The 12,285-nt window shown below is 44.5% G+C and overlaps 1 protein-coding gene across 7 annotated transcripts in view; it reads left to right on the top strand.

Moving 5' to 3' along the window:
* Nucleotides 1-5,115: 5,115 nt before the first annotated feature.
* SH3RF2 (SH3 domain containing ring finger 2) overlaps nt 5,116-12,285 on the top strand; it is a 128,367-nt gene continuing 121,197 nt past the window's right edge. For 4 of the 7 annotated variants that reach the window (XM_058732777.1, XM_058732790.1, XM_058732796.1 and 1 more), the window contains exons 1-2: nt 5,153-5,316; nt 6,364-6,853. In XM_058732777.1, coding sequence (XP_058588760.1) covers nt 6,476-6,853 — 378 coding nt within the window. In that variant the 5' untranslated portion in view covers nt 5,153-5,316; nt 6,364-6,475. Of the gene's footprint in view, nt 5,317-6,363; nt 6,854-12,285 lie in introns of all 7 variants that reach the window. The other 3 variants (XM_058732780.1, XM_058732807.1, XM_058732815.1) reach the window with 3 other exon arrangements.

Genomic DNA, 12,285 nt, shown 5'->3' with positions numbered 1-12,285 from the left:
GAGAAAGCCTCAGTGTGTGTCTATGGTAAACAGCATAAAGAATAGTTTGCAAATGACTGAAGTTAGGGATATACGGGGTTAGAGCATTTTGGTCGGTAAAGAACTGACCAACCACATGTTCTGGCATATTTTCTTTGGGTTTAGTTTGGATTAGAGGAGAACCATCTGATTTTTGGTTTTCTTATAGGATCTGCCCGCAAAAAAAAAGAAGATAAGAAGAATCCTACATCTATTAAGCATTTATTGTATGCATCATTTCACTGACTCCTCAGAACAACCCAATGAGACAGGCTCTATTAGTAACCTCATTTTATACATAAGGAATTCAAGGAACAGAGGAATGGAGTAATTTGACCAAGTGTTCCATCTAGTAACTGGCAGAGCTGAGATTCAAAGCAGGTCTATTAGACTTTAAAGCCATACTCTTGACTGCCGGTTTCTCGTTAAACTTAAGGACCTTAAGTCATCTCTATAAAATGTCGGTTGGAGTTCTCTTTGCTAGGAGTTTGGGTCATTTGACTGTGGGTCTAGTGATTGCATACCAATACCCTAAAGTACACTGCTCACCTAATGACATCCTCCTGACTGGGGAGGAAATTTCACAATCAACTTCATTTGGGGCCTGCATCTTTCAAAGAAGGAAAGAATATCTAATAGGCATTCAACCCCTGCCATTCTGCTTTCCTCCATTTTTCCACTACTGGAAAGCTTCCCATTTTCCTCCAATAATTCCTCTCCTTGGATACTTCCAAAGGTTTCACAGAGGCAAACCTAGCATCAGAGGAACATTAAAATGAAGTTTCGTTTAAATATTGAAAACATTTCCACATTTATACTAGGTACTGAGGAAAGATGGCAAAGAAGTACAAAACTTGGCCTCTGCCATAGAGAGTCCAGTAAGTCAAGAAAGTCCTCCTCACCCCTTCTGTTACAATGCTTTAGATTTCTAACTGCTTGAACCCCTTTGGTGGGTTTATGGATTGCTTTACAAATGATTAACTTTAGGGCAAAGAGCCTGAGACCACCAAAGAGTTAAGAGCCAGCCAAATGAAAATAACACAACTCTAAAATAATAATTCCAATAAATAAGTAAATCTGACAAAAAAGGCATACTTCTTTTGTAACCTAATTTTAAATTGGAAAGAAACTATCTTAGCCTGAAACAAAGGGTTGCTTGTTTGAGGGCAATTTATTTGAGAGCAAGGGTTAGGGATGGTGGAGTGATACAGAGAATGAGGAAGAGACAGTACAGGGGTACATTACTGCATTAGCCATTCAGTGGATGCATGGTACTCGTCCCACAGCACCTTATGAAGAGCATTATGAAATCTCAGAACTACGTGCTCCAAAAGATGAAAGGGGAAGGTGTTTATCCATAGATTCCCCATTATTCAAGGGTGGTCCACACTTCTGGATCATGCATATGTGGGTATATAGCAAGCTCCTGAGGGTATCCCATACAGCAGCATCAGGGAAGCAGCAGGGCAGGAGGCAAGAGATGTATGGCAGGGTCCTGAGCAAAGACACTTCCAGGTAGCATATACCCGAATCTGAAAAATTTCTTAGACTAAGAGATGAGCCTAACAATATTCCAAGTGGCTCCCCAGAGGTGTCCAAGGTAAAACAATTATCAACAGTTTGGTGCGGGCACTTGGCTGGCTCAGTCAGTAGAGCACGTGACTCCTGGTTGTGACTCTGAGCCCCACACTGGGCGTGGAGCCTAGTCAGACAAACAAACAAACAAACACAAAAACCAGTTTGTTGTACATCTGTCCAGACACGTTTTGTTTTGTTTTGTTTTGTTTTGTTTTGAGAATACCATTCATTCATTAATAAACCATTCAAAAACATTTATTACACAACCACATGCCAGTCACTGTGTTAGGTTTGAGGGAAAGAGCAGTGACAAGACACAAGTGCCTTGCTTTCTTGGAGCTTGTCTGTTTGGGGAATCAGGCATTAAATCATTAAAGCATAATTACCAAATTACGGTTGTGATAACTGCTATGAAGGACAAGAACAGGATGATAAACTCTCTAGTCATGAGAATCAAGGAAGGCTTCCCTGAGGAAGTGGCATTTAAGCTAAAACTTGCAGAGGAGGGGGTAAAAAAGCAAAGGGTGGGGGAGAGTAAGTAGGAAGAGAGGAAGAGTGTAACTAGAAACTGTGAATCACAGAGAAAGAAGAGCACAAGAAATACCTCATGGCAGAAAAACTTGAACTCCTCAGTAAAGAGAGAAAGCCAGTGGGACTGGTGTGGGTGAGTGAAGGAGAGATGTGGGGTAAGTTGAGGCAGGAGAGGTAGGCAGGAGCCAGATTACACCAGAAAAGGGATTTGGGTATTACCTAAAGTCAGTGGGAACCTACTAAAAGGTTGTGAACAGGGTAGCAGTATGATCAGATTGGCTTGCTTTTTTTTTTTTTTTTTTTTTTTTTTACATAAATGGACATATACTTGTAAATATAAGCAGCAAGAAAACTCCTAAACATATCACACAGGTATTTTAAAAGTACAGCCTGTACGCATTATGTAACAGTATAAATATAAAAAGGAGTGTTGATGGGATGGGAGCAGTGGAGGTGGTGGCCTGAGCCTGGAGTCTGGGAAGGCAGGCATCATTCACCTTTCTGTTTATTTTGGGGAACTACTTGTTCATCTGATTTGACGCCAAGGTAGTATTTGGGTAAGCCAGGATGAAATCCCCATTTAAAAGTCTCCCCTTTCTTCAAAAGCTTCTAAAGTTTCTACCGAGATAACCCCATGGGTGGTTTAGGGGACCACCTACAGGGTTTGATTTGAGAGGTGCTAAACGACCACTCCTGTTGAGTGTAAACTTTGTCTGTCCTTCACTAGTGCCTGACATTCTCCCATCACGTTGCTATTCTGCTGAATCATCAACTGCCAGATAAGCTAACGCAGAACAGCCTACTGGATCTATCTCGCCTTCCTGGAATGGAACTGGGTTTTTGAGTTTTGTCAGGGCTGGGAGGGTTTGAAGTTACTTGAGACCACTGACTATGTAGTCGCATAGAGGAGCCATGAGACTGGACAGGTTATATCATTTTGGCTTAGGATGGATCTGAGATCAGCTGATACGTACGGTCTGGACATATGTATAGATGTGTATGGATTTAAACAGTAAAGATGTATCAGTATACTTGCGGCATGCACATAACTTTATAGGCCCTGGGATTGGGCCAACCTGAGTTCAGATCATAAGCTCTGCAATCTTGGCAAAGTTACAGCACCTATCTCATTGGGTGGTTGGGAGGATTTAATGAGCAATCTGTATGAAGTCTTAGCGCTGGTCCATGGCATACAGCAAGTGCTTCATAAAAGTTACTGTTAAGATTATATGTATGTTTATGCAAGTATGTGTGTACATGTGCTTGTAGGTGCAGGTACGGACATCTAAGGGAGGTGGAGTGTTTAAGAACAAGAGAGGGAAGGAGGGAAAATGTTGCCCACCCCTGCAGCAGGAGTTCTGGCACTGGAGCAGACCTTTCTAGAGGGTGAGCCCACTGTGGGGCAGCTCACAGAACAGAGGGCCCAGCTTTACCAAGTGGGAAAAAGAGCAAGGAACAAGGGTGTCAGACTACAAGGGGCTTCCTGATGAGCACAGAACCTATAAAAGTGGAAATTATTGAAGGAGACAGGCAACAGAATGGGATTTGATGTCACTGAAGCCCAAAAAACCTTCATAAAAGAGAGATGAAAAAAGACTTGAAAATGGTCTCTGAAATTGACACGTACTCAAATCTGGTGTCTGTGCTCAGAAGACATGTGACTTTGCTCCACCCTAAAGCCCCCTCCTGTTTTGAGCTCCATGCGTCTTTGCTTTTTCAGAAATAACATGGAAGAACTTTGTAAAACATGTAATCCATCGCCATCCGTTCTCAGGCCTCTTGGTCCCCTCTTAAGATTTTCCCATGGAGTTGTGGCTAAGTGTTTTCCGCATAGTAAAGAACTGTCATCCTTGAGTTGAGAGAGAAGATATAGTCTTAAAAAAAAACAAACACCAGTTTCTTCTCTCAGCTCTACCTAACTTACTGGGCAACTTCAAGGAATCTCTTGATCTCTGTGGGCATAGCTGTCTCACCTGCAAAAGCAGTTGATTGGTCAGTTTGGGTCATTATCTTTTGACTTCCTGCCATCTCAGATGAGGTTTAGCTCCCTTCAACCATCTCTCCTCCCCTTAAAGCTGTATCACCATATGACATGGTAGTAAAAAGCACAGAACACCTGTCTCTTGCTAGCTGTGACTCCTGGAATGAGTTATTTAACCTCTCTGTGTCTCAGTTTCCTCTTTTGCAAATGAGGGTAAAGAAGAGTATAGTGAATTACCAGGTTGCTAAAAGGATTAAATGAGTTAATACAGGTAAAGGTAGAACAGTGCTTAGTGAAGATAAGGGCTACTGTGGTGTTCAGTAATATTATTATTATTATTATTATTATGTACTTTATTGAATACCTCTGTGACTTTATTATTGGTAAATCAAGAAACGAAAATACAAGTATTATGTGGTGCTGCAAAAAGATTCCAATAGGCACTGGCAGGGAGAGAGTCTGGAACCATTGCTTTTCCTTTTTCAAAGCCTTTCTGTGCATTGATTTTTCAAAGAGGTGTATGTACTACCATAACACGATTTTTTAAAAAAATTTATTTAAAGAGATTGAGCAAAAAGACCACTGAAGTCCGTCTCACATCCACACATTCAAGTACTGACTCTGGTTTTTAAGGAGCAGTACTTTTTAGGTGACTGGCTTATCTTTGTTATAGCTGCCACTAATATGTTTGACCTTTTCAGCAAATCCTTATAAAGGTTTAAAATAAACACAATCACCCCGGCATGTTTATAACTGAGCTGTGTTTCAACTTCTTGGATAAGAGAGACAATAAGAAAAGTGAAAATATAAACTGTAAATACTTAGCCTTGGGGGCTGGCTTATATTTTGTCCCCTGCAATCTTTTCCCAGAAATCAACTCAGTTACATGAAGGAAGGATCAGTCAGCAGAGTGAAGTCAGAAATTGCTGCTAGCTGCCAGGCGGTGAAAGGGTTAACAAAGGCTGAGTAAGGCGATCCTTGAAATGAGTAAGACTCAGAGTTGTTAAAGTTTTCAAAGCGTGGCAGCCGCTCTTGGGGGAAAGGAAGCCAGTTGGAGGAAGCCTGGCCAAGCAGAGGATCAGAGGATTGTGCTGAGCTGCACACAGCTGGGGTTACAAGCTCAAGGTTAGTGGCCCCCCGCACGTCTCCCCAGAGCTGACATCTTTGGAGAGTTGTCTCAGGAGGGCACGGCGCCATCTCTCATCCCCGTAAGTCATGTCTGCTTCCCTTACTGGCGGGGCCACCCATCCTCCGGCCAAACCTCCTGGGCATTGTGCTCACCCAAAATTTGGCACTTGTGAGGGACAGGTGACCTCTTCCGGGGAGACTTATCTCAACTGGAGTCTTCTTTTCAGACATTTAAAAGGAAATTGTTACTGGAGTAAGGATGTTTTCAGACCACACACGCACACCTGTATACACTGCTCTGTCTGGATTTTTGCAGGTTGTGACCACAATCCAGAATTCCTATCTGCTTCAGGTGGAACTGAGAACAATTGTCCAAGAAACTAAACAGGCTGTGTGACGTCGTCTTGTGGGTGGAATATCATCTCTGAGGCTAGAATAATCAGGGAAGAAAGAAGGGAGGGAGGGAGGGAGAAAAAAAGGAAGAAAGGGAAGGAGGGAGTGAGAGAAGGAGAAAAAAAGAAAAAAAGCTTCCAAGCACCCTGGCCTGTACTTAAGGCAAACAATTTGAAAATGTGTTTCTAGTAAGAATTTTTCTTGTGCAGTGCTAGAACAAAATAATGGGGGAAGGTGCACTGTGAAGGAAATAATTCTACATCTGCAGGAGGTTCAGATAAACTTATCTACACAACTTGTCTGCACGTGCTGCAGATAACAGATAAAAGTAGGGGAAGAAGGAGGAATAGATAGCTTCACAGAAATTGTGTTCCATGAGGGTCTTGCTGTGGGAACTGAAATTGACTGCGGGTGGGGGGGGGGGGGGAGAAGGACCCCCTTCGAGGCCGAGAAGGCTCTTCTGCAGGGCTGTTTTGTCTCTGCTCTTGTTTGCACGCCGCCAAGAGGCAATGAGTAAGTAGTCGGTCACCATGCTGAATGCTCCCGCAGATCCTTCAGCAGGCAGGAGTTGAGCCTTATACCTGCTAGCACTGAATCAGAATGAGTCATTTGAAACTTGGGTGCTGGAACAAAGTGCTTGCAAACTGCCTTATGAGACACTGCCTCCATGTAGGTGGGATATACCTCTCTGAGCAGTCACATTTTTTTCCTCTCTTCCTTTCTCATTCAAACAGGCAGGAATTCTGAAGCTCCCGATAGGATAGACCCGGATCTGCCCCCTTGGCTCAGCTCACCCTACCATGCGGACTTTGCCCCTCCAGGTCAAGAGTGGAGTGTTAAAATAAAATGGATGATTTGACGTTACTTGATCTTCTGGAGTGTCCCGTGTGCTTTGAAAAGCTCGATGTCACGGCCAAAGTCCTCCCTTGCCAGCACACCTTCTGCAAACCATGTCTCCAGAGGATTTTCAAGGCCCACAAGGAGCTGAGGTGCCCGGAATGCAGGACCCTGGTGTTTTGCAGCATCGAGGCACTGCCGGCCAACCTGCTGCTCGTGCGTCTTCTAGATGGTGTGCGCTCGGGGCAGAGCTTGGGGAGAGGGGGCTCCTTCCGCAGGCCTGGCGTGCTGACCGCGCAGGACAGCAGGAGAGGCAAGAGTAACCCCAGAGCTCTACAGTCCAGCTCTTTCCGGCTGGTGCCTAATATCAGAATCCACATGGATGGGGTAAGAGAGATCTTATTTGTTCATTTCGTGTCCATTTGGAGGTTGGGTCTGTGTATACCAGCAGTTAGGGAACATCTTCCTTGCTTTAGTTACATTTCAAAGAGGTCTGCCAGTGATTCCCCAGAGGTAAGTTTCTGTGGGCAGTGGCCATTTTACGGAAACTCGGTGGAATCCTGAGCCTATCTAATCCATCCAGGAATTCTTAGAATTGTTAAAAGTTTCCCAGGTTGTCTCCCTTGTCTAGAAGGTAACAGTACAAAGAAAGCCTTCATGATTATTCTTCATCTTTCACTTCTGCTGTTTGAGGCCAAACCAGAGGATGGGGAAAAGAGAGAAAACAAATCCAGCTGCTTTTTGCTTTTGAGATCTTGGAGGAGTTTGCAAATGTCAGGTTTTGTTTCAGTTTTACCCAACTCCCATCTTCCCACCCCAAGTCCTAAAGCGCTATTATGACAGTGCTCATTCATGATCTGTTCAAAGCTATTCTGATACTTGATGCCCAAAGACTGTACAGGAGGAAAGCGTGTCTGTGGGTGGACTGACTGACTGACAGGAAGGCTGGGCTGTGAAGTAGAACCCATGTGTACAGGAGCCCTACAGGTGTCTTCATTTACAAAATGAATCAAACATACATAAAATGCACCTGAAAGGCTGCCATAAAACCAAAGGACCCGGTAGTGGCACGCAGGAGATCACACTAATGCTTTTGGTGTCTGGATAATGCGAATCACTCTGGCCAACCATGCGAATGGATCCTGAGGACTGTGTCTGACCTGGCTGCAAACCTTTTGTGGGAGGCTGTGTTAAGGGCACATATCGAGAGGATGATGCAGTCCTTGTGAGTCCAGCGAGATTTTGTGCACTCTCACCCCACGAGTCATCATGTCAAAGTAGACACGGGAAGCTGTGACCTGGGTCGCTGGCATACTTAGAAAGTCAAGGCTGCATTCTGTGAAGTTCTTACCTAAAGCTAACTTCTTTAAAGATGACAGCAGAGTCTCTCAACTCCATTGTGAAGAGTAACAGTGGGTGAGAGGGTCTTCTGCGCATTCCTTTCCGCACAGCAGAATAGGCTTATGATGTGCATTCAGGACACTTTTCTAAACTATTCCTTCCAGGGGCTCACCCCTCTTTCCGGTCACTGCACCTCCAAGTTGCCCATGCAGCAAGGGAAAGTGGAAACAGTCAAAAAGGAGAGCAGGAAGACGTGGGCATTGGTGTGAGTTCTTCACTTCAGACTTTTTATTGCCATTGTGCTTGTATGTGTGACCACATTCCAGAAGAGGGCTTGGCGCCCTCCTTTCAGGCTTCCCATTAGCCCAAGGTCTAGTCATCAATCAGAATCCACACGCCTGGAGAAGGCAGGGTGGGGGTAGGGCAGCAAACTTATCTCAAGTGTCTTGTTTGTAGAGAGTAGGGCTCTATCTGGGGTCAGCAAATCCCCCTGTGAATTCCTAAGACCCAGCAGCCTGTTTCCTCCCCGACCCAGCAAAGTCTGATTTGCCTCCCGGTGGAGTATCATCACTCACTAAGAAAGCATTGCCAGACCGGCAGGAGGCAAGTCTCTAACATCTTCATATATTTTCATTCATGTTTTAATCTTTTTCGATGTGGCTATGTTGCTAAGAAAAGGTGCAGCAAATGTATCCCCAGCTACCAAGTTTTTGAACACAGAAGATTCCCAGGCCCCTCCTAACATAGGGAGCTGTGTGATTGAGAGCTGATAATATGTAAGAGACAGCTGGTAAGATACTGCATGTCCCTGGAACTCTTTCACAAGGACTTGTAACATCAGACGAAGGTGCCAGTGACGGGGTTGTGCCCATCATCCAAGCTGCACCGGACCAAGTCCTGTCGTGAGGCTGAAACACAGAAGAAGGCTGTTGAAGGCTACTGCTTTCAGGCAGGCCCTGGGTTGGTAAAGATGTTTCTGCAAGAGAGCGGTGCTGGCAGCCTCCCTCAGCCACCCCCGTTCCCTTCATTTTCCAAGCCATCCTTACTTGAAGTGGTTCATCTCCTCCCTTTTGCCTCTCTCACCGGGACTATGAACAAACCCGTTCCTGGATGTAAATATGGCTGTCATTCTGCAACCTGTCTCTGCTTCCACGAATGTAGCTATCTTTCCCGTAAGGGCAAAAGCAGGCATGCACCCCTCAGTTCAGAGAATTGAGTATTGTCTGGGACGCTGCAGTGCCCTGAGAGTCAGAGGAGGCACTCGTATCCTCGGTCTAATCCTTACCAAGTTACTTACCCTCCCTGCCTCCTCAGTTTACCCAATTTAGTCAACAGCTAATAATACTTGCTACCCACCTTCCTCTGGGATGGTGTGAAAATTATCTTTGCAACATACTCTTATTGCCTTAGAAAACATATGCCGTGTGAATGCAAAGCATCATCATTATCATTAATTTAAACCTGCTGTATGACTTTGGACAAGCCACTTAAGATTGCTGGGTCTCAATTTAAAATTCTATAAAATAGGAAAATGTATTGTAAAAACAGAGAGCCATTGTGAGGCTTAACTAATTGGTGTTTACCTAGCACTTTGGGATCCTCAGATGAAAGGCATTTGGAAGATCATTATCATAGTAAACATTATTATTGACTGTTTATTGTGCCCTGTCGTGCATGAGGAATTCTACAAAACGCAGAAGGAGTGATAGCCCTTGCAGGAGAGTGTAATAGGTATTATTACTGAACTTGAGTCTGTGATGAGTCCAGCCCAGGGTAATACTAAGTATAAAGTACTGCCCTAAGAGGGCATAAATAACCTGTTGTCCCAGGGTACCATTTTGTAAAACACCTCTTCCAGAGAACCCAATGTTAACCTGGCCCTCTGAAAGAGTTCATTTAACCTCCTGCCTGTGAGTTTGTTAAGCCCGAAGACTGTTGTGCTCACCTAGGCTCATCTAATAAACGGGCTCATCGAGAATTTTTTGTTGGCTCAAAGAGGCCAGGTGCTCCCTGTGCCAGCCAGCATGCCAGGGTGGAGCCAACAGTCACACCTCATGGTGCCAGCCCAAGAGAGAAAAAATAGTCCATTGTGCCTACCTGCCTGAAACCCTCCCAAGCCTACTGGGTAAAAAGAAAGCTTGGGAAATGGCTGTAGATTTCTACAGCGTGCAATTATTTCAAACCAACAGATGAGATCGAAAGACTCTTGGACGGCCCCTGGCTGTGCAAATCCCACAGGTTCTTACTCCTTCCCTTACAGCAGTCAAGCCAAAGGATTTTGGCAAGTCTTCCAGAAGATTACAGGTTCCTGAATAATTGATCTCTCCTCCTCGCTGTGTTAATTTTTAGAAATATTTCTGAATTAAGACAGGCAGTAAAGAAGCGAAGCTTGCGAACTTAGGTTTGAAAAATAGAAGAATTCAAATCCTGCTTGTGCTGCTCAGTTGTTGTATACTGTGGGTGAGTCACTTAAACTTGAGGGCCTCCAAGTCCCAATCTGTGAATTGGAGGTAACAGTAGTACCTACTTCAGAGGGTTGTTGCAGGAAAGAAATGAAATGATTCATGCCAATTAGCTCTCAGCACAGGGACTGGCTCATAATAAGTGCTCAGTAAATGTTGTTGTTGTTATTGAAGTGACTTAATATTTTTTACTCTAAATGGCACATCCTCTTTCACTGGCTTGTTAATGGAGTGTCATCCAAAGATGGCCCTTGGTACCCTGATTTCCAGCCTGTTTGATTTTTCTCCAAACGACCTATCGCTGTGATTCAGATGTGTGATTCTCCCCAACTTGTGCTGGCTCGGCAGCACATTTCCAAGACTCTAAAGGAGGCAGGAACTGATTCAAGAAGGTAACTTGCTAGCAAACTTCACTTCCCCAAATAACAAGCTCAAATGAACACATATGCAGGGCAAGAACCTTCCACTTCCCGGCATCTCCAACTTCTTCATTAACTTCTCTCTCTCTTTTTTATTCTCCTGTCTCTTTATCCCCAACACAAATGTTGCTGCCCCAGGTCTTGCAAGGCCGGACTTTCTCCCTTCTTTGTTACACATCATGCCAACCACATACATTTCTGTCTCACTTGCCCCAGCTCAGCGAGAACACACCTGCCACCTCCAGCACACAGACCAGGTGACTGTGTCCTGGAAACTTTTTCAGCTGGTGTTGCAAGCCCCCGAGGTGGGGGGAATCAGGTCAGAAAACACATGAGGGAATTGAGGCTGAGTAGAAACCAGAAGGCATCCAAGTCCTTTCCTGGGTCTCAGCTGCTGTGTCCTGTGACACAGACAGTGCTTTCTGCTGAGTTTGCAAGGGGAGTGAGACTGTCTGAAGCCCCTGAAAACAGCAAGCAGATACCACCTGGGTCAGCCAGGACCACATGTGACAGGTGGAGGAACACAGAAAGGCAGAAGCTGAGGTTGAGAAGTCAGAAGACCCAGATGGTTCTCCACCTTCACACACATTTTGCAAATCTTTCAAAAAACCATATGGCACCAAATTGGCTCTGCCCTCAACCTCTCTCTGTGTACCTCCTTCTGAGTCACAATCCCTTCCCTTGTATTGCTTACCATAATGTTAAGGATATGTCGTCAGATGGAGCTGGGTTTGTGCTGGGATTCAATTATTTGCCTTAGGCAGGGTCACTTAACCTCTCTTACCCTCAGTTTCCATATTTGTATGGTGGAGATAATAATGGCGTGAGTATATCATCATGGCTCTTGTAAGATTAAAATGAGATAATGTATGTAAAAAGCTTAGCACAGATGCCTGGCACATCACAGATGCTAATAAATGTTAGCAACAGAAAATAACAAAACATAACTGTAAAGGAGACAGTCTGCTGGCATGGGATCTGGAGTTCTTTGCACTCACACTTAAACATGCATGAAGCAAAAGGGAGAGTAAAAGGAAAGGGAGTTTTCAAAAAGACAGAACTACAGTGATGGAAAATAATTCTCAGTGTTTGGCAGAGGTTACGGTGTGAGAGAGGATGTGACTATAAAGGGATAGCACAAGAGAGTTTGGTTGGGTGAGGGAACCGTTGTGTACCCAGACAGCAGTGGCAGCTATAGGAGTCTATATATCTGTTAAAATTCATAGGCATATATACCAGGAGGAAAAAAGTCTGTTTTGCTGCCTAATGATGTTTAAAATATTTTTCAAAACAGAAAGGGAGCTAGCTTTTGTACGCTTCTTTTAGTCTCTGCCTGATTTCACCTAGCCCACTCTGATTTCCTTTCATCTCTTTATATATTGAGCTAGTGCTGGTTTTGAGAAGGACTTTGCCATCATTTGAATGATCAGGAAAATTCCTGCTGGTGGGCTTCTCTGTGTTTCAGTGAGCCATTCTATTACCTCTTTCAGGTTTTCTTATCAGTTAAAGCTGTTTGGCCCAAGTGTGGACAAACCCAACAGCTCAGTCCCCACAGGATGGCCTGAGCAGAGGGGTGGGGCAGCTCTCCTTATGCAAC

Source organism: Neofelis nebulosa, chromosome 1 (genome assembly GCF_028018385.1).
Source record: "Neofelis nebulosa isolate mNeoNeb1 chromosome 1, mNeoNeb1.pri, whole genome shotgun sequence".
In the NCBI taxonomy this organism is placed as follows: Eukaryota; Metazoa; Chordata; class Mammalia; order Carnivora; family Felidae; genus Neofelis; species Neofelis nebulosa.
Note: the sequence above shows the minus strand (reverse complement) of the source record. Positions and strands in the feature narration are given on the sequence as shown.